This window comes from Ochlerotatus camptorhynchus, unplaced genomic scaffold (assembly GCF_037179485.1).
Source record: "Ochlerotatus camptorhynchus isolate MF236.1 unplaced genomic scaffold, CSIRO-AGI_Acam_v1.1 ptg000639l, whole genome shotgun sequence".
Classification (NCBI taxonomy): Eukaryota; Metazoa; Arthropoda; class Insecta; order Diptera; family Culicidae; genus Ochlerotatus; species Ochlerotatus camptorhynchus.
This window is the reverse complement of record NW_027041118.1, coordinates 1,261,336-1,283,261: the sequence shown is the minus strand read 5'-3', so window position 1 is coordinate 1,283,261 and position 21,926 is coordinate 1,261,336. Positions and strand designations below refer to the sequence as shown.

Below are 21,926 nucleotides of genomic sequence, written 5' to 3'. Positions count from 1 at the left end.
TAGATTTCCTGCAAAAAGATGATGTGCGATGCAAGTAGATGGGAGAAATGATTGAAGATTTTTCGAAGATTGATTCGCTAGTGTGAGATTTGTTGAGCATCTAGAATTGAGATTTAGATGTGTCTTTTGACAAAAATAAGACAATTCAATCACGCCATTTTTGCAGTTCACACTTGAATTGTGACGTTTCAGATGTTGGTTTCAATAACATGGCGCATATCACCCAGCTGATATTAATATTCTTAAAGAAAAAAAATCTGAAAAGATGATTATTTCGAATTCAATCATGGCTCGGTCTCAATAAGCAGAGTCAATGTTGTAATAAGAGTCCCGTCAAGAGTGAAGTCAGAAGTACCAATCGAACTGTCAAACGGAGTACCAAACGAGCAAAATAAATAAACATTATTGTTCCCACAGTCAGTGAACTACAAGTATTTATTGCATTCATTACTGACAATATTTTAGCAATTTTAAATGAAAAACATTTCTTCGCTTTATTTAGTAGATTGTGGTATTTATAAGTTATACCAAGCACTTGTTTAAACATTTTTCAGCCTCTATAATCTAATCTAATAATCTATACCAGAAGCTCCGTTATCGATATGAAATTTTTCACTTCTGAATGAAAGTCATCCGAGGCTAACGCAAAAATCTGGTTGCCGTTTACTCTGACAAAAAATAAATCACAAACAGTGCTGCTTGTTCACAAAATTTTCTCTTGGCAGGACTCCTATTATATCATCGACTCTGTCAATAACACAAACGAAGTGACAGACGACTTACTGGCGAAGAAATCCATTTAAATAATGTGGTTCACTCCTGGGTTCACTGTAATAGAATTTTCTTGGAAGCTTGTGCCATCATCCACCAGATTTTTTGTTTTGATTTGAACAAAGTTGATTTTGTGTACAATGATTCTTTGACAGTGTGCAAAGAGTGCGTATCATTTTGTCATGTTTTTATGCATTTCAGTTTTGAGTAGAGTGAAAGAGATAGAACCAAAATATTCTAGTACATTTCTAGATAGAGCTGGAATTAGGGCTGGAATTAGGGCGTAACAGCTTTTGTAAACAATGACTTCTCTCGTTGATTTCTAGCAACTCAAGTCACGCCTACACCAACCAACATATCCATCGAGTAGGGGAAGTCTTCCCCTATTCGATGGCAATATTGATTTGCCAGGGATAGTCATGCCTTTCGAGAAATTATCGAGAGAAGCCATTGTTTACAAAAGCTGTTACGCCCTAATTCCAGCTCTATCTAGATTTGGTGAAAATGCTAGTTCAATCCAATAGTAGTGTTGCCATGTGGTACAATCCAGTAGTAGTGGTGTTGCCATGTGGTACACTGAAAAATTGCAATAGAAGGTTAGTCACCAAAGTTTTCGAGCCGCTCCGGCTGTCACTTCGTTTGTGGTCAATAAGGTGAAGCGGGAATTTTCATAGTTTTTATGCTTTTATGATTTTATTTATTGTTGAGTGTATAGGTAGCGGTTAAATATCATCCAGCTCTATTTACTCACACCCTCCACTAAACTGGAAACCCTATCAGATTCTACCAGCGGCAGCTGTCAAAAACCTGAACTGAGAGTGTGTTGGTGCATCTGGTTGAAAAGTTGAACATCGCAAAAACGTTTAGTGAAACGCGTTTTAAAGTCGCGATCTTTATCCTTTTTTACCGTGCAAAATTAGTGTAAAACTGATGAAAAACTAGTGCAAATTGTAAATTAGGGGACGCCAATACCGGTAAGTGTGAAATTTACATCCGAACGGTGTTGTTTGTGGGGTAAAATTTCGTTTGAAAATTTTACATCGCGGCCGGCCTTCGCCACCGCGGCGAGCAATCAGCAGACAGCAATGGCCGACTTTCACCAAATTTTTGTCCTTCGACGCAAATTCAGTTTGTTTTGCTTGGGTAGTTGAAATCGGTTGAAATTTGGGGATTTTAGTCTGTGGAATTGGTTTAGTTGCGGATTTGAAGTGTGGAAATTGATTTTTATTTTTGTTTTTACAGAAAATAAAAATGGCTCTTCCTCCGTATATGATTCCTCCCAATCAATGGGCCGCCCATATGATGGCCCAGCAGCAGGTATTTGCTGTGCAGCAAGCTCAGGCACAGCAACAGCATCAAGCGGCAGCTGCCCAGATGCATGCTCAGCAGCTGGCTGCCACGCAGATGCAGATCCCGCCACCGATGGGACACATTCCACCGCCCGGTCCGCCAAAGCCGGATTTGGTTCTTTCGGAGGAGAAACTGATGGAGAAGGCTCAAAAATGGCAACAGCTGCAGACGAAGCGGTTTGCCGACAAGCGTAAATTTGGATTTATTGATGCACAAAAGGAGGACATGCCACCGGAGCACATCCGGAAAATTATACGAGATCATGGCGATATGACGAGCAGGAAGTACAGGCACGACAAGCGAGTTTATCTGGGAGCTTTGAAGTACATGCCGCATGCGGTTATGAAGCTGTTGGAGAATATGCCCATGCCATGGGAACAGATTCGAGACGTTCCGGTACTGTATCACATTACGGGGGCGATCACTTTTGTGAACGAAATCCCGTGGGTTATCGAACCGGTGTATATCGCCCAGTGGGGCACCATGTGGATTATGATGCGTCGTGAGAAGCGTGATCGTCGTCATTTTAAGCGTATGCGATTTCCGCCATTCGATGATGAGGAACCTCCACTGGATTATGCGGATAACGTACTGGACGTGGAACCGCTGGAAGCGATTCAGATCGAACTGGACGCGGATGAAGATGGTAGCGTTCACGATTGGTTCTACGAACATCGTCCGCTGGTTGGATCGCCTTACGTAAATGGATCGACCTACAGAAAGTGGAATCTTTCGTTGCCGCAAATGGCAACACTGTATCGATTGGCCAATCAACTGCTTACGGATTTGGTGGACAGCAATTTCTTCTATCTGTTCGACCCGAAGAGCTTCTTCACGGCCAAGGCGTTGAATATGGCCATTCCGGGTGGGCCCAAATTTGAGCCGCTTATCAAGGATCACAATGTCGGGTAATGAGAAATTTGAATTGATACGTATTTTGGAGAATGGTAATTTCATGGTACTGCTTTGGCTTTTGTTTCTTTGTAGGGATGACGACTGGAATGAGTTTAACGATATCAACAAAATCATCATCCGACAACCGATCCGAACAGAGTATAGGATTGCTTTCCCGTATCTATACAACAATATGCCGCACTTTGTGCATCTGTGCTGGTAAGTTTCTAGTTATCAAGTTGATTGTATTTCAAATTGATTATAAGACCATCGCTTGAGAGGAATCGATCGTTGCAGTATCAAGATCATTCTATATTCCCGGTGGTAGAACAAACCAAAGTCGAATAAGGACCAACTTACTACTTAGCAAATCGCATTTATGCCAACCTGCATAATATCACACTTTTAAATTCTAGTTATTTTAATTACTTTCTTCAAATATGTTCATCGACTGTGATCTGCATGTTGATTACTTACCGAAGATCAATGGAAGTAATCGTTGAGGGTCACGTACATTCAATAATCGCTCATAACTCTAGTTTCCAAGAAACCGTCACTATCTATGTGTAATAGATTCTGCCTCACTTCTCTTCCCCCAGGTACCACACTCCGAACGTGGTTTTCATCAAAACCGAGGATCCCGATCTACCAGCATTCTACTTTGATCCGCTGATCAATCCGATCGCCCATCGGCATGCCGTCAAATCAACAGAGCCACTTCCGGATGATGACGAAGAATTTACGCTCCCGGAAGAAGTCCAACCATTCCTTCAGGATACGCCTCTGTACACGGACAACACTGCAAATGGAATATCGCTTCTGTGGGCGCCTCGTCCGTTCAACCTTCGCTCGGGTCGTTGCCGTCGAGCGATGGATATTCCACTGGTCAAAAACTGGTACAAAGAGCACTGTCCGCCAAATCACCCGGTCAAGGTCCGAGTCAGTTATCAGAAGTTGCTCAAGTACTACGTACTCAACGCATTGAAACACCGCAAGCCGAAGCCTCAGAAGAAGCGCTACCTGTTCCGTTCGTTCAAGGCGACCAAATTCTTCCAAACCACTACGCTGGATTGGGTCGAAGCTGGACTACAGGTCTGCCGTCAGGGCTACAACATGTTGAATCTGTTGATTCACCGTAAGAACTTGAACTATCTCCATTTGGATTACAACTTCAATTTGAAACCGGTAAAGACCCTTACCACAAAGGAACGTAAGAAGTCTCGCTTCGGCAATGCGTTCCATCTGTGTCGTGAAATCTTACGTCTGACCAAATTGATCATCGATTCCCACGTCCAGTACCGGTTGAACAACGTGGATGCATTCCAACTGGCGGATGGTCTACAGTACATTTTCGCTCACGTTGGCCAACTGACCGGAATGTACCGCTACAAGTACAAACTGATGCGGCAGATTCGTATGTGCAAGGACTTGAAGCACTTGATCTACTATCGGTTCAATACGGTAGGTTCCAATCAATTATCAAACCGAAATCTTCAACGATTTATTGACCTTCATAACATCTTTCTAGGGCCCCGTGGGTAAAGGCCCTGGTTGTGGTTTCTGGGCTCCGGGATGGCGCGTTTGGTTGTTCTTCATGCGGGGTATCACTCCGTTATTGGAGCGATGGCTTGGCAATCTGCTCTCCCGTCAGTTCGAAGGTCGACACTCGAAGGGCATTGCCAAGACGGTCACGAAGCAGCGCGTCGAGTCGCACTTTGATCTGGAGCTGCGTGCTTCGGTTATGCACGACATTGTAGACATGATGCCGGAGGGAATCAAACAGAACAAGGCTAGAACCATTCTGCAGCATTTGTCCGAAGCTTGGCGATGCTGGAAGGCTAACATCCCCTGGAAGGTACCCGGGTTGCCAATTCCTATCGAAAACATGATTCTGCGTTACGTCAAGATGAAGGCTGATTGGTGGACCAATACCGCTCACTACAATCGGGAGCGTATTCGCCGTGGTGCCACCGTCGACAAGACCGTCTGTAAGAAGAACCTCGGTCGACTGACGCGACTCTACCTGAAAGCGGAACAGGAACGACAGCACAACTATCTGAAGGATGGTCCCTACATTTCCCCTGAAGAAGCCGTCGCCATCTACACAACGACGGTGCATTGGTTGGAATCGCGTCGCTTTGCACCGATTCCGTTCCCCCCATTGTCGTACAAACACGACACCAAGTTGCTGATTTTGGCTTTGGAAAGATTGAAGGAAGCGTACAGTGTCAAGTCGCGTCTCAATCAGAGCCAGCGCGAGGAACTGGGGTTGATCGAACAAGCCTACGATAATCCCCACGAGGCGTTGTCTAGAATCAAGCGTCATCTGCTGACGCAGCGAGCATTTAAAGAGGTTCCGTTAGCCATTATCTAATATGCTATGGAACCGTTCAATAATTAAAGCCTATTTTCAGACCGGAATCGAGTTTATGGACCTGTACAGCCATTTGATTCCCGTGTACGACGTCGAACCGTTGGAGAAGATCACCGACGCCTATCTGGATCAGTACCTGTGGTACGAAGCGGATAAACGCCGCCTGTTCCCGCCGTGGATCAAGCCGAGCGATACGGAACCACCCCCGCTGTTGGTGTACAAGTGGTGCCAAGGTGAGGTTCAGAATTTATTTACGTTTTCAGGACGTGAGCAGTCAGAATATTGCGGGTGTGTGCTTTGTGACAATGAGATTGGCATCCGATATCATCCCCTTGTTGCAAACCTCACGCTTGCGGTAGCTCATCTATCAGCTGTTACCATGTATGTGAAACAAACGCGTTTTTTTTTGGAAATAATATTGAAAAGAAGCCTTATTCATATTAACTCTGAAAGAACGATCGGTCAGGAAATTTTTGATGAAGTGGACAAGGCCAGGCCCCAGTTGACAAGCTGCTCTAAGACGAGGGGCGTCCACGTTGAAGGCCTTCGATATATCCAGCGAGACGGTCTCGGTATGGAGACCGCTATCGTTGGCATTCTTGAGGACCTCCCCTAATGTTGCGAAATAAGTTGACGTTCCGTACCCTTGACGGAAGGCGTGCTTTCGATGGTCTAGCAGGTTTTCGGCTTCAAGGAAATGCTTTAGACTCCTGTTGACCATTCGCTCCAGGATAGCATGTTAATGCTATTGGCCGGAACTTGCTAACTTCACGGGTTGTTTCATTGGTTTTTGGGGTGGGAATGACTAAGCTCTCCTTCCACGACACTGGATACGAGTTGGTGAGCCAGAGCTTTTTGAAAAGCTTCAGCAACCGTAACTGGCCTGGCGTTGGTAACCTCTTGAGTAGAGGGTACCCGATTTCGTCGGGACCCGCCTGCCAGGAGAATGCCTGGTTGATGTCCGAGTTCCCAGCATCAGAAGAAACAGTGAAACTTGCGATGGATGACGTTCCGCTTGAATTCGTCTTCGTACTTCTCGATCGGCAAAGTACGAGCCGAGTTCGTCCGCTACAATTGCAGGGTCAGAAACCGCTTCACCGTTAATCTGTACGTGGAGCGGTGTCATGCGCCGTTTCTCATTGAGGGCGTTGAATTGCCTCCATAAGTCGGCCGAAGACTGTGACGAATTCATTCCTTTCAGAAAGTCCATCCAGCTGGTTCGTTTGGCGATACGGATTTTTTACCAGTATTGATTGTGCGACTCACGGTAGAGTTTATGTTTGAATTGAGCGGAAAAATAGACAAATTTTGGTTTTTACCACTCAGAATTCCATGAAACTTTGCATAATTGTTCGCTGAAGGCAATGAATCAAGTTTTTGCTGGAACTCGGCCATTTTGACTAACGCCACATTTTTCAAAATGGCGTATGCGATATTTTTTCAATAAATGAGCATGAGCATGATTGACCGCCCACGGTTGCTACCCTGTTATTGCCAGACCAGCTGTAATTACACAGAAAACCAATAGACGATGCTTGGGACTAGCAATCATCCTCAATGTGTAAAAACTGGTGATCTCGAAATAGGCAATACCAGCGCCAGCCGCGCCTGAACGCAGGTCAAGAAAGGAATGGGTATGAATGTGTTGACGTGACACTCGCTTTGATGGAAGCCGAGGAGTCCTCTGCACTTCCACGAGGAATCACAGGAATGTTGGGTAAGATGGTTGGGTTAGCAGCAGGGTTCGTTTTGGTAAACGATAAGCTGAATTGATGTCCTAACGATCGTATAACGCGAAGGAGCTTGGGATTGAACCCACGGTCTTCTGCTCAGTAAGCAAAAACGTTTGCCACTAGGCAGACGAGCTCCTTTTTAATCATTGACGAATCTTGAATGTGGATGGGCTTGAGATAAGACTCATGATGTTCTGCTCAGTAAGCAAAAACGGTTGCTCTAAGGCCACCGAGCCTCTCATATCACATTATAGCGTTGCTCAAGTTTTTATAACTATTCAAACCCGGCACCGACGACAACGAAAAGTTTTACAAAATACTCGATAAACAAGTTATATTTTAATATTTTTAATATGAAAGGATCTGGGACCGCGTCTTTCTCCTCAGTAAGCAAGCCACTGCAACCGACGATCTTTGAAATCCCAAAACTAAAAGCTACGAAAGAGTACTTAGGCCTTCATTAAGATCCACTTTCACGCGACGTTCAATGTTTCGATTTTCTCTTTACGCATGGTTCAGACAATCATAACAAGCTATGACCGACGTGACGATTGTTTAAGACCTGGTTAAACAAGCTATTCAAATGAAATTACGTTCTCGAATTCCACTTGGAATGTAATGAACAACAGAAATACGCGATAATTCATATTTTCAGCGGTTGATGTTTAATTTTAAATATACTAACGGTACTGCCTACGACTACGACGGCGCCTACGACAACGACAACAGAGAATTTGCAACTTACCATTTGTCTAAGATAAACACCTTTACCCGGTACCTCCACTGGTTCTTCATGTCGGCTATCTTTCACTGTTTGCAAAATATCTAATAGCAATTACCTTTGTTGTGATACTTCCTGTATTGCCATGGTGATCTGGGAGGAAGTTCGCATCAAGTGCTTTCCCCAGGAACCGTTCACGGCCACCAGCTACCGCCCGTCCAGTCTTGGGCGTATCCAGCGAGACATCCTTCAGCTTACTCACAATCTCCGTCAGTAGATGCAAATCGCAGGCACACTTACGCTAGTTACAAAAAAAAAACACTCCCGTGCAAAGAAACGGATCCAATAAACGTTACTCTTGCGAAAGCACACCTGTCGTCGTCGAACGGCAAAAAAAGGAATCGGTGGGCAATTTTGTGATACGGATTTCCAAAATCAAACGAGAATGCACGAATTTCACCACACCCAACTGCGAAACACGTTCAGAAGCACTTATGGTACACTTTCGTTCGAAAACACTTAATTTTTTCAAAAATATTTGCGAGTCGCAGGGCGTCTGCTACCTGGAAAAACCTGGAAAACCGGAAATTTACAGGGAATTTTATTTTTTTCTGGAAAACCTGGAATATTCAGGGAATTTTGGTTCCACTCAGGGAATTTTCCAATTATCACTTCATTCGTAATTCAAAAGAAGTTTTTCGTTCAGTTTCTCGAAACATTTCTTAAGGACACTGAACTTGACAAGCATCTGACAGCTAAGAAAACGTGTGCGAACGAGACAAGTTCATTAAGAGAGTCTTGTCACGCTCACTCTTCGCTGATTTGTATGTGGAGGATCAAAATCGTCGTAAAAAGGAAACAGCCGAAAAAGAGAGACTGGCAACCGTCAAAAGGAAGTATACGAAGCATGTATTGTATAAGAATAAGCATGCCAGACAGCAGGTCTGAGAGTCTACATTGATTTTTTTTTTGGGCTTCAGAGAGGGTCGGAGATCTATTGAGAAATTTGTTGAGCTTCAGTATAGTTCGTAGATCTTGAGAACAGAACTACAAAAAAATTAAAAGTAATTAACAGAAATTCATAAAAACAAAATCACAAGAGAGGTCGTAGATCTTCAGATAAATGTTCAAAGAAATGTTCAAAACTTCAAGCAAGCAAAAATAATTTCAAATCAATTTGTTAAACTATAAGCGAAATTTTGCAAATCTTCAGGGAAATTCGCATAACTTCAGACAAGTTCAAGAATCTACAGTGAAATATAAAGTATTTCACAGAAGTTTGGAGATCCTCGAAACATTATTCAACATCAGAAAAGCTCGTAGATCTTCAGAACAAAGCTACAGAACTTAGAAAAAATTACAGGACATCTGAAAAAATCACAAGAATCTCAGAAATGTTAATGGATCTTCAGTAAAAATTGCAGAACTTCAGGGAAGTTCGGCGATTTAAAAAAAAATATGTACACAATTTCAGGAAAATTTGTAGATCTTGAGAGAGACATTTAAAACTTCAAAGAAGCTCAAATATTTTCAGATAAATTTTGACAACTTTAGGAAATTTTTAAATCTTCATGGTAACCCGAGAGGAATTTACAAAACATCAGAGAAGTTTGCAGATCTACTGAGAAATTTATTGAGCCTCAATCTGTAGATCTTGGGAATAGAGCTACGGAACTTAAGACTACTTTACAGAACTTTAAAGATATTTGCAGGAATTTGACAGAAAGTTTCACAGTTCCTCACAAATGTGTGATCATCAGAAAAATTCGTTACATGTCACTAAAGCACCTCAATTCCAAAAACAAATCGCAGCGAAGTACAAAAGTACAATATTTTGCAGAACTCCATGAAAGTCGGAAATAGATAGATCTAAAGAACTTCAGAGAAGTCCGTAGACCTTAAGAGAAGTCTGTAAAACGTCAGAAAGTTCGTACGTCTTTAGAAAAATTTGCAAAACTTCAGCAAAACTTACAGATTTTCGGGAAAGTTCGCCTATCTTTAGATCAAGAATCCACAAAGAAATTTAAAGAACTTTAGAAAAGTTCGAAGATCTACTGTGAAATTTATTGAACTTCAAGGCAGTTCGTAGATCTTTAGAGTAGAAATACAGTACTTCAGAAAACTTTACAGAATTTGAAATAAATTTTAGAACCTTCAGAAAAATTCAGAGGGTAGATCGTAAATCTACTCAAAAATTAGCAGATGTTTAAATAAATTTTCAGAATTTTACTGCAGTTCTTGGATTTTGAAAGACATTTACAGAACTTAAGGTAAGTTCGCTGATCTTTAGGGATATTTGCACTGCTTCAGAAAAATTTGAAAAACGTCAGAATACTTCCTAAAACTTCCGGAAAGCTCAAAAATTTCTAGATAATCTTTTAATTCTTTAGAAAATTGTATAGATGTTCAGAGATATTTGCAGATATTAATTGAACCATGAAAATCTGCAGAGAAAATTACAGAACTTTCGAGGGGTTTGTAGATTATTAGAAATTTTGTGAACATCAGAGATAATTGTTGATCTTCAAGGATCTTAAATCTTCAGGGATTCAGGAACCTTGTAGATTTTTAGGAAAATTTTCAGAACTTCTGAAGAACACACAGAACTTCAAAGAAATCTGTAGAACTACCGAGAAATTTGCAGATTGTCAGGAAAGATTGTTGATCTTTAAAGAAATTTTACCGGAGAACAGAAACAAAACTTCAGGGACGTCAGAAGGTTTGAAGACCTTGCAGAATTGAGTTGTTAACAGAAATTTTCAGAACTAAAGGAATCATGTATATCTAGTGAGAACTTTTCCCACTAGCTTGTCTAAAGTTGGTATCGACATCCTGGAGAAGTTTGGAAATCCATTTTCATCTTAATATCGTAGCTCTTGATGGACAAGATGAGCCAGATCCCTGCCGGTGTTCCTCCTGAGCAACCATTTCCTACTCCACAAAGTTCATCTTCTCTTTCTCATTTTATTTAAAATAATAAAAGCAAATACGTCTGCCGAAACTAGAGCAATTTTTGCGGTAATTCATGATGGAAGTATTTACTTTTGATTCCTGATACAGTTTTGTATTAAAATCTAACTTGACAGTTCTTTCTATATGTGCAAGCAGTAGTGTGAACACCAGCAAACAGGGGGGTTCGACAAAGTGTGTCGAAAGTAAATTCGAGCAGATTTTTCACTATGGTGGTGGTCAAAATCAGATAGTCTAAACAGACCTTAAGAGATTTTAGACATGTGAAACCACGATTTATTCTGTCTTGATCTTCCAAACAGAGTTGGACTCAAACATATTATCAAAATGATATTTTGTTTTTGAAAGCATATTGTTATGAAATTTTGATATATCGTTTTATCGAAATAGTATAGACAGGTTTCTTACATGTATTTATATTCTTGATTTAAAAAAATACCACACAAATACCAAAAAAGAATGTAATATTTGATTAACGTAATGCATGCTACTGTATGAATAACTAATGTGATTGCAAAAACCAAATACAATATTAGACCCATGGATATAATTTCTTTTCGCAAATTATGTGTAGGATAAATGCACCAATAGTGGAGGTACTTAAGTGCAATGTGTTCCTATGGTGGCTTATAGAGTCTCTCTAATCCGCTATAGAAGTACATTGTACTAACGTATCTCCACTATTGGTGCATTTACTAAACATAAATTGTACAAATTAATATTAAACAACCTATGTGCATCTGTTCTGCTGTAATATTCAATAATTTTTTGCTGTGCCGACTTAAAAGTACCAACGCCCAAGTTTGAACAATCGAAAATAACATAAATCAATAAGTACATAAAAGGGATTCCAGATGGAAAAATAGATAAAATAATAATGTGTATAATTTGTATGCACCTGGAATTTTTTTCATCCGACCTGGAAAAACCTGAAAAACTCAGGGAATTTGATTCCTTGGATTGAGTAGACACCCTGGAGTGAACCAACATCATCACCGCGTAAATAAACTAAAATTAAAATTATCACTCGCGATGCCACAAATTTCTGGACCGGGAGAAAAAATCAAACAACGCAGGTAGCGTTAAATCTTCTGTTGCTTGCAAACATGATGAATCATGTTTTCTTTCTCGATTCTAAAACTTCTCGGAAAGCGAGAAAACCACCACTCACACACGTATAACCGTCCGGGAGGCAGAGTGTTAACGCTAATCCGGCAAATGCAGCCGAAAACTATGAAAGCGAATGCATGCACAAAACAGAGAACACACTTAATACACAACCGTATCCAAAGGCGTTCGAAACTCCAATCCCCGTATGCGATATTTTTCAATAAATCATAGCACGAAAACAGCTCATCTAATCTAAATGACGTCTGAGACAAAGTTGTAGGAGACTGGATTGTCTTTTTTAGAAAAAAATACACACTGAACAATCATAAATTTCCGTAAAAAATAAAAATAAAAAGACAGGCGTGGTATGAGCACCGACAAACCGATATGAATGACCATAGCAAAAACAATGAAATTTCTGACCAAAGCACACTACTGACATCTGGCTCAGTGTTCCCGGGGAATATTTAGCTAAGCCAGACGTTAGCTGGATATGATTTAATATACACCGATGGTTCCAAGGCCAATGGCACAGTAGGTGTTGGTGTGTAAGGAAGAGATCTTGTGATACACCAGCGGCTACCAAACATGTGCTCAATGCACCAATGCAAAGGCAACTTATACTGCCATATTATCAGACTCCGCGAGTGTCCTTAAAGCCCTTAAAAAGGACCGTATACGTCACCCATGGGCGATAAATGATCCGGGCGACAGCGAAACCTAACACTCTTTTCGTTTGGATTCCCGGACACTGCGGCATCCCGGGCAATGAAAGCACAGATAAGCTTGCGGCCTTAGGTCGAGATTCGCAGCTACTCACCACACAGGTACCCTTTCAAGATGCCAAAACCTTGGTTAAAAACATAATTTCGGTAGCTTGGACAGTAGCATGGCACCAAGAGAGAGACCTTTTTCTTCGTAAGGTCAAAGGTGAGACTACCAAATGAAATGACCAAATCAATAGAAAAGATCAACGAATCCTATCTAGGTTGGGAACCGGCATCAGACGAATAAGTCACTTCCAGTCGGGACGATACGATCAAAGCCTATGCGATTTTTGTGGGATTCGGCAGTCTGTCGAACACATTATTGCTGTTTGCCCTCAGTATCTAGATTCGACTGGTAACTGGTATAAGAGATATTCTTGCTAACGACCCTTCAACAGAAACAGCTTTGCTCTGTTTCCTTAAAGACACAAAACTGTACGAACGAATTAAGCTGACATCAACCACGGGAACTTTTGGAACTTCTAAACAACAACAAAGTGCGCCACTACAGGACTACGATTAAGGTTTCTTGATTAACAACTTTACTGACTTGATGAAGAACAACGCAACTAAACCGGACATTTCAATTTATGGAACTTTATAAAATAATTGTTATGAAAAGTATGTAATATGCTTTGCCAAGGGGGTCTCCTTCGATGCATTTTCTGTTAATTTTTGGTCAAGTATTAATCCAAGATATTTCACTTGGTTTGACCAGGAAATAGGAACTCCGTTCATAGTGACTATGTGACTATTACTAGGTTTCAAAAACGAAGCTCTAGGCTTATGTGGAAATATTATAAGTTGAGTTTTGGAAGCGTTGGGAGAAATCTTCCATTTTTGTAAATAAGAAGAGAAAATATCTAAACTTTTCTGCAGTCTGCTGCAAATAACACGAAGACTTCTTCCTTTAGCGGAAATGCCTGTGTCATCAGCGAACAAAGATTTGTGGCAACCCTGAGGCAAATCAGGAAGGTCCGAAGTGAAAATGTTGTACAATATAGGCCCAAGAATGCTACCCTGAGAAACTCCTGCTCTAACAGGTAGTCGCCCCAAGTAACAATTCTGCAATCATGTGGCATCCACTCTGATTTATGATGGTTTTATAATGGCAATGAATAATCCATTTAGTTTAAATCCAGCATTTTGCAGTGTAACACGTTCCTGCTTAGTAGTTCACCTTTTCGCTGTTTTAAAAACCTTTTACAGTCTGTCGAGAAGTCAAAAACTGTCATGTTTTAAAATTAAATTTAAAGTTGTTCTCAATCCCACCATAAAACTGTTCTATAAATCAATCATAAACTTCATTAGCAATTTTTTATTGATGTCTTGATAAAATACTCTATAAACCTGTTCTATCATTATAAAAGCAATCATATAACCATTAAGTTTTAAATGAGAGCAAATGGTATATATTGTTGCCTTTTAGGCTTTTAAAAGTGTATCATAAAATCTCCTCTGTTTACAAATTGAATTTTAAGGATGGATCCTCACAGTGAATGAAAACCAAATTTATGACAAGGATATATCGAAGGATAAACGAAGTTGGAAGAAAAATTCAAGCGATGCTAACGACCGAAGTAAAATTTAGTTCTTTAGAAGAACCAGCACGTCCGGCGGAACGGTTACAATCAACGACTGAGCATCTGGTGGAGAAGAGAGAAGTGAGCGTGGTCCTCAAATTCATAAAACATTGTCAAAACAGCCTGAAAACAAACCAGCCTTCTCCAGACCTTGCGAATAGATGAAGATCGGAATAACTTGTGTCAGTACCGACAGCAAACCACTGAAACTGTCCGTTAGCGGACACTAGTTGGTTTCCGATCCATAGCTGCGATTTTATTCGGTGAAAGGGTCATCAATTGGAAAAAATTAATTCAACTGTACATTTCTGCATCGTTTGATGGTGCACTTCCAGAACCATCCGGAAGAAGGGGATCTTTTCGGGAATTATCGAGGTTACAGTTGTGCGAAATGCGAAATATTGTGAACACTTTCTTAGTAACTGCTTCCAAGCCATCGGGAGATAATCGCCTGGAAGAATGCTGAATCTCACAGCGCAACTATCGAAAGATAAACAAACTTTGACGTTTAACTTTTGCAAGCAACTTTGCCTCCATAAATGCTGCCATAAATCTGAACGGGTTAAGATTAAGCAAAATGGCCTTAGATAAATACAATTCAGCCTGCAAGTTTTCTTCATAAAAGCCATTTTACAACATAAGGATTTTGTTATGGATTTCTTAAAAGCAAAACAACTTTTTCACAAATGACCCATGAAAATCAACTTTTATGCCACCGCCATGTTACATTTAGTTTGCTTGTTTTTTTACAATCTTCGATTTTCTCTCTATATTTCCTTGGATATAACTATATTTTGGTAAATTTAGCAATGAGCAAACATTTAAATGCGAATATCATAAAAAAATAATCTCAGCCTAGCTCGATCTGAAAAATAATTTATTTTATTCAATGTAAAATAATTAGTCAAATCGACGTTTTACGAGAGCGGACCTATTTTTTTCGATGTTTTCATGTACACTTCACATGAAATTTAATAAGGCACTTAAAACTAGGCCACATAATGAGAACTATTGTAATACATTTGGATATTCAACACGATTTTTATACCATCAGTTTCTATTATAATTATTTTGATAAGATCGGATTCATAAATCCTTTTCTATCTTGATTGATGCTTTCCTAGTGGATTTAGTAAGCGACTAGGGGAAACGGCTCGGAAAGGGTTTTGATTGTTGCTAAATAGCTTTTGTTGTAGTTTTCAAATGGTTCTCAATGCGTTCGTCATACAACCTTTTGCAGTAAATCAATCTTGAAGAGCTTCGAGAATACACCCTTCAGAACCTTCTTCAGGGTGGGCCAACTAGACACATTCTAGTCTTAATGAGGTTTTGGTGGATGCATTAATGACAAGATAGCCTTGACCAGGGTTTTATGAATGTTGTTTTATAATTGCTTTGTAGTATTTCATAAAACTTAAAATGTTACGGCAGTGTGAAGATTGTATATAGATATTAGACAAGCGAGCTAGGACAACTTTTAAGGAAGGTACAAATCGGTTTTTTTATCTCTCTTTACCAAACTCCCCCTTTGGAGAGGGATGGTGAGGGGTGTCCCCCCCCCCCGCCACCACTGGCAAAAAGAGATGAAAACCGACCCGCTCATGTACCAACTGTGTGTTTGAAACAGTTCTACCGATTGTTTACCGCACTTCAAAAACCGATTTGTACCTTCCTTAAAAGTTGTCCTAGCTCGCTTGTCTAATATCTATATACAATCTTCACACTGCCGTACTCTAACGGAACTATCAACTCTATGCTTTCATCTACTCCATCTATCGTATAAAAATTACCACTACAGTCTGTTATTTGAAATTAGCATCTTCAACTATGTTGTTTACTTGATAAATTGGCAGAATAGTAGTTTTAAGCCCATCAACAATTACAAATAATGTTATTATCTGATCTCTAAACCGTATTCTTACCAAGGTCCTAAGTAACATTAATCTTTGTAATCATACCAATTTGACAGGTCCTAACTGATACTGTAAAAAGCCAAAGGTCCTATGTAACAAAACCACTAATTAAACCTGAAAATTATGAATAAAACGAAAAAACATACACTTCAGTCGAATTCTATGTGTTTCCTATGCATTTGAAGAAACAAAAAATTATCGTAATTAAAAATGGCATTTAAAAATATATTGCAAAAATTCAAATCAATTTTTCTCCAATCAGCTTCAATGACAGATAGGACCTTTAGAAATGTTTGTCTAGACTTGTCTGTCATAGTTCTGCAACATAAAGATTCGTGATGTCAGGTGCCCTTTGATTTCTAAAGGTGTTTCGCCATGCATGACTAACATTAGTAAGTTTCCGAAAGTTGAGTGAACATGTTTGGAACCCTTTGGAACCTAATCATAAATAATATAGAAACTGATTTTCTAATTTCAAAAATTGAATCTTAATTTTAGGATTTATTCAATTATCGCCTGATCAATAAAAAAATAATGAACTCCTCACTTTGGAGTGAAATTTCTAAACCATTTGTTTCGTTATTAATAATAATATATGATTGAATGGAGCAGCAAAATTAATCCCATAGTTCTACGTCAACAATACGGCCGTGCTTTGGACACAACCCTTAACTGTTTCATACTTGAAACTTCTTACATTCCACTGGTGAAAAGTTCAGAGTGATGTCTGCTCAGCTCAGAAATTGTTCTATGAAGTCTAGAAAAGTTTTTAAGATTTCATTATTAGGATCGACCCAGAAAAAAAATATATTCCGTTTACCACTAAAGTTACGATATCCTTTTCCTCTCGTTCACAGGCATCAACAACCTGCAGGAGGTATGGGACGTCTCCGAAGGCGAGTGCAACGTGCTGCTAGAATCCCGCTACGAGAAGCTGTACGAAAAGATCGATTTAACCCTGCTGAATCGGCTGCTCCGCTTGATCGTGGATCACAACATTGCCGATTACATGACCGCCAAGAACAACGTGGTCATCAACTACAAGGACATGAACCACACCAACAGTTACGGAATCATTCGTGGGCTGCAGTTTGCTTCGTTCATCGCCCAGTACTACGGGCTGGTGTTGGATCTGCTGGTGCTCGGCTTGCAACGGGCCAGTGAAATGGCCGGTCCACCGCAGATGCCAAACGATTTCCTAACCTTCCAAGATGTGGCTACGGAATCGTGCCATCCGATTCGATTGTACTGCCGGTATGTGGATCGGATTCATATCTTCTTCCGCTTTACGGCGGAGGAAGCGAGGGATTTAATTCAGCGGTACTTGACGGAACATCCGGATCCAAACAATGAGAACATTGTCGGTTACAACAATAAGAAGTGCTGGCCGAGAGATGCCAGAATGCGCTTGATGAAGCATGATGTCAACTTGGGACGGGCAGTGTTCTGGGACATCAAAAATCGTTTGCCAAGATCGGTAACTACCGTTCAGTGGGATAACACTTTCGTTTCGGTGTACTCCAAGGATAATCCGAACTTGCTGTTCAATATGTGCGGATTTGAATGCAGGATCCTGCCAAAATGCCGCACTCAAAACGAGGAATTCACTCACCGTGACGGTGTGTGGAATTTACAGAACGAGGTGACCAAGGAACGTACAGCTCAATGTTTCCTGCGAGTGGATGATGAATCCCTTTCCCGGTTCCATAACCGTGTCCGTCAGATTCTGATGGCTTCCGGTTCGACTACCTTCACCAAAATTGTCAACAAGTGGAACACGGCTCTGATCGGATTGATGACCTATTTCCGGGAAGCGGTTGTCAACACGCAGGAACTGCTGGATCTGCTGGTGAAGTGTGAGAACAAGATTCAGACGCGTATCAAGATCGGTTTGAACTCGAAAATGCCCTCGAGATTCCCGCCGGTAGTGTTCTACACTCCGAAGGAGTTGGGTGGATTGGGAATGTTGAGTATGGGTCACGTGCTGATTCCGCAGTCGGATCTGAGGTGGTCCAAGCAGACCGATGTGGGCATTACACATTTCCGATCTGGTATGTCTCACGATGAGGATCAGTTGATTCCGAACTTGTATCGATACATTCAGCCGTGGGAGAGTGAGTTCATTGATTCGCAGCGTGTCTGGGCAGAGTACGCTTTGAAGAGGCAGGAAGCGAATGCTCAGAATAGACGTTTGACGTTGGAAGATTTGGAGGACAGTTGGGACAGGGGTATTCCTAGGATCAACACACTGTTCCAGAAGGATCGTCACACGTTGGCATATGACAAGGGATGGAGAATTAGGACTGAGTTCAAGCAGTACCAGGTACTGAAGCAGAATCCCTTCTGGTGGACCCATCAGCGTCATGATGGTAAATTGTGGAATTTGAACAACTACCGAACGGATATGATCCAGGCTTTAGGTGGTGTGGAAGGTATTTTGGAACACACGCTCTTCAAGGGAACGTACTTCCCAACGTGGGAGGGTCTCTTCTGGGAAAAGGCATCCGGTTTCGAAGAGTCAATGAAGTACAAGAAGCTGACCAATGCCCAGCGTTCCGGTTTGAACCAGATTCCGAATCGTCGGTTCACGCTCTGGTGGTCTCCTACGATCAATCGAGCCAACGTGTACGTAGGTTTCCAGGTACAGCTGGATTTGACCGGTATTTTCATGCACGGTAAAATTCCAACTTTGAAGATTTCGTTGATTCAAATCTTCCGAGCTCATTTGTGGCAAAAGATCCACGAATCGATCGTTATGGATCTCTGCCAGGTGTTTGATCAAGAGTTGGACGCTTTGGAAATCGAAACGGTTCAAAAGGAGACGATCCATCCTAGGAAGTCTTACAAGATGAACTCGTCTTGTGCGGATATTTTGCTTTTCCCTGCTTACAAGTGGAATGTGTCTCGGCCATCTCTGTTGGCTGATACAAAGGATACAATGGACAACACGACTACCCAGAAATATTGGTTAGACGTCCAGCTTCGTTGGGGTGATTACGATTCGCATGATGTGGAACGTTACGCAAGAGCCAAGTTCTTGGATTACACCACGGATAACATGTCCATCTATCCATCCCCAACGGGCGTTTTGATAGCGATCGATCTGGCGTACAATCTGCACAGTGCCTACGGAAACTGGTTCCCGGGGTGTAAACCACTGATTCAGCAAGCTATGGCCAAGATCATGAAGGCCAATCCTGCTCTGTATGTACTGCGAGAGCGTATTCGTAAGGCGTTGCAACTGTACAGTTCGGAGCCGACTGAACCCTACCTTTCCTCGCAGAACTACGGAGAACTCTTCTCCAATCAGATCATCTGGTTTGTAGACGACACCAATGTGTACCGAGTAACGATCCACAAAACCTTCGAGGGTAACTTGACCACGAAACCCATCAACGGAGCCATCTTCATCTTCAATCCGCGAACAGGACAACTGTTCTTGAAGATCATCCACACGTCCGTGTGGGCCGGTCAGAAGCGTCTGGGTCAGTTGGCCAAGTGGAAGACTGCTGAAGAAGTAGCGGCTTTGATTCGATCACTGCCCGTTGAAGAACAGCCCAAACAGATCATCGTCACCAGAAAAGGTATGTTGGATCCTCTCGAAGTCCATCTGCTCGATTTCCCGAACATTGTGATTAAGGGCTCTGAGCTGCAGCTACCATTCCAGGCTTGCCTGAAGGTAGAGAAGTTTGGTGATCTGATTCTGAAGGCTACCGAACCACAGATGGTCCTGTTCAATCTGTACGATGATTGGTTGAAGACTATCTCGTCGTATACTGCGTTCTCTCGATTGATCTTGATCCTGCGCGCACTGCACGTGAACACTGAAAGGACAAAGGTCATCCTTAAACCGGACAAGACCACAATCACCGAAGCTCACCACATTTGGCCGACTCTCAGCGATGAAGAATGGATCAAGGTTGAAGTGCAGCTCAAAGATTTGATTCTCGCCGATTACGGCAAGAAGAACAACGTGAACGTTGCCTCTCTCACCCAGTCGGAAATCCGTGACATCATCCTTGGTATGGAGATTTCCGCCCCGTCGGCTCAACGTCAACAGATTGCTGAAATTGAGAAACAAACAAAGGAACAGTCTCAACTCACGGCAACCACCACCAGAACTACCAACAAACATGGCGACGAGATTATCACTTCAACTACCAGCAACTACGAAACCACCACCTTCAGCTCGAAAACCGAATGGCGCGTTCGAGCCATCTCTGCCACGAACCTTCATCTCCGAACCAACCACATCTACGTCAGTTCGGACGACATCAAGGAAACCGGCTACACGTACATTCTCCCGAAGAACATCCTCAAGAAATTCGTCACCATTTCCGATCTCCGAGCGCAAATTTCCGGTTATTTGTACGGCGTGAGCCCTCCAGATAACCCACAGGTCAAGGAAATCCGCTGCATCGTAATGCCACCGCAGTGGGGTACTCATCAACAGATCAACCTCCCCAACACCCTACCTACACATCAGTATCTCAAGGACATGGAACCTCTCGGTTGGATCCATACCCAACCGAACGAATTGCCTCAACTTTCCCCTCAGGACATCACTACCCACGCAAAGATCATGTCGGAAAACACCACATGGGATGGCGAAAAGACCATCATCATTACCTGCTCCTTCACACCCGGTTCTTGCTCCCTGACCGCGTACAAATTAACCCCATCCGGTTACGAGTGGGGTCACAAGAACACCGACAAGGGCAACAATCCCAAAGGATACCTACCATCGCACTACGAACGCGTGCAGATGCTGTTGTCGAACAAATTCCTGGGCTTCTTCATGGTACCGGCTCAGGCTAGCTGGAACTACAACTTTATGGGCGTGAGGCACGATCCGAACATGAAGTACGAACTGCAGTTGGCGAATCCAAAGGAGTTCTACCATGAGGTACACAGACCGTCGCATTTCTTGCTGTTCTCCAGCCTGGAGGAGGGTGCCGATGGAAACGGCGCTGACCGGGAGGATTTGTTTGCGTAAGTTGAAGCGATTCGGGCTGAAACCAGTGTGTGAGCGTGTTGGACTGTACTGGATGTTAGTTGTAAGGTTTTACTCTTAAGTAACTGTGTAAATAGTCGCATGGCTCTTTGACGGTATCTTCAATAAAAAGTTTACAATAATAGAACGTCGCATGGTTTGTGTGGTTTTTTCTTCGAATCTTACCCTAAAATAAACTTTTCAAACGACTAGCTATGATCTTAGGTGCGGTTCGAAACAGCATCTACCTGGTAGCCAGAGGATCATTGTTATAGGAGTTCTTGAGTTCGCTTGTGTTCCGAATCTTGAGCATTTTCTGTTGATGATGATGGGGACCTACACAGGTTTTCATCAAGACGCTTTATCTATAAGATAACCACGGTGTTAAACGACAAAAAAAAATTGGCAAGTGACCTACTGTAAGTTATTAGGCTATAGGAGAGTACACCATGAAATCACATTTAAAATTGTTCTAACAACCCCAAAATTTAAAGTTATTGACGCATTTCGCGCCAAATCGAATCGAAGCTGGCAGGCCCTCCCCATGGACATGGAGGTTGACGGTACTGAAGCAAAGGGTTATGTTTGATTTCTTTATATTTGCAACGATGATGATTTCCTATAGTGACACATATCACCTTCTTAATGCTTCAGTATACCTCAAACGATTAATTCTTGGTTGTTAATAGAACTTCCTTGATGCAATCGGCTGCTTCATGCAGACTGAGCAATTCTGATTATAGTATC

The 21,926-nt window shown here is 41.8% G+C and overlaps 1 protein-coding gene across 1 annotated transcript; it reads left to right on the top strand.

The window, feature by feature from the left end:
* Window positions 1-1,597: 1,597 nt before the first annotated feature.
* Window positions 1,598-21,327, top strand: Prp8 (pre-mRNA processing factor 8). Its single transcript, XM_065237738.1, has 7 exons — window positions 1,598-1,745; window positions 2,014-3,029; window positions 3,109-3,234; window positions 3,615-4,476; window positions 4,544-5,368; window positions 5,430-5,622; window positions 17,044-21,327. Exons 2-7 carry the CDS (start codon window positions 2,023-2,025, stop codon window positions 21,180-21,182), a joined length of 7,152 nt encoding a protein of 2,383 aa, XP_065093810.1. The 5' UTR covers window positions 1,598-1,745; window positions 2,014-2,022; the 3' UTR covers window positions 21,183-21,327.
* Window positions 21,328-21,926: the final 599 nt, after the last annotated feature.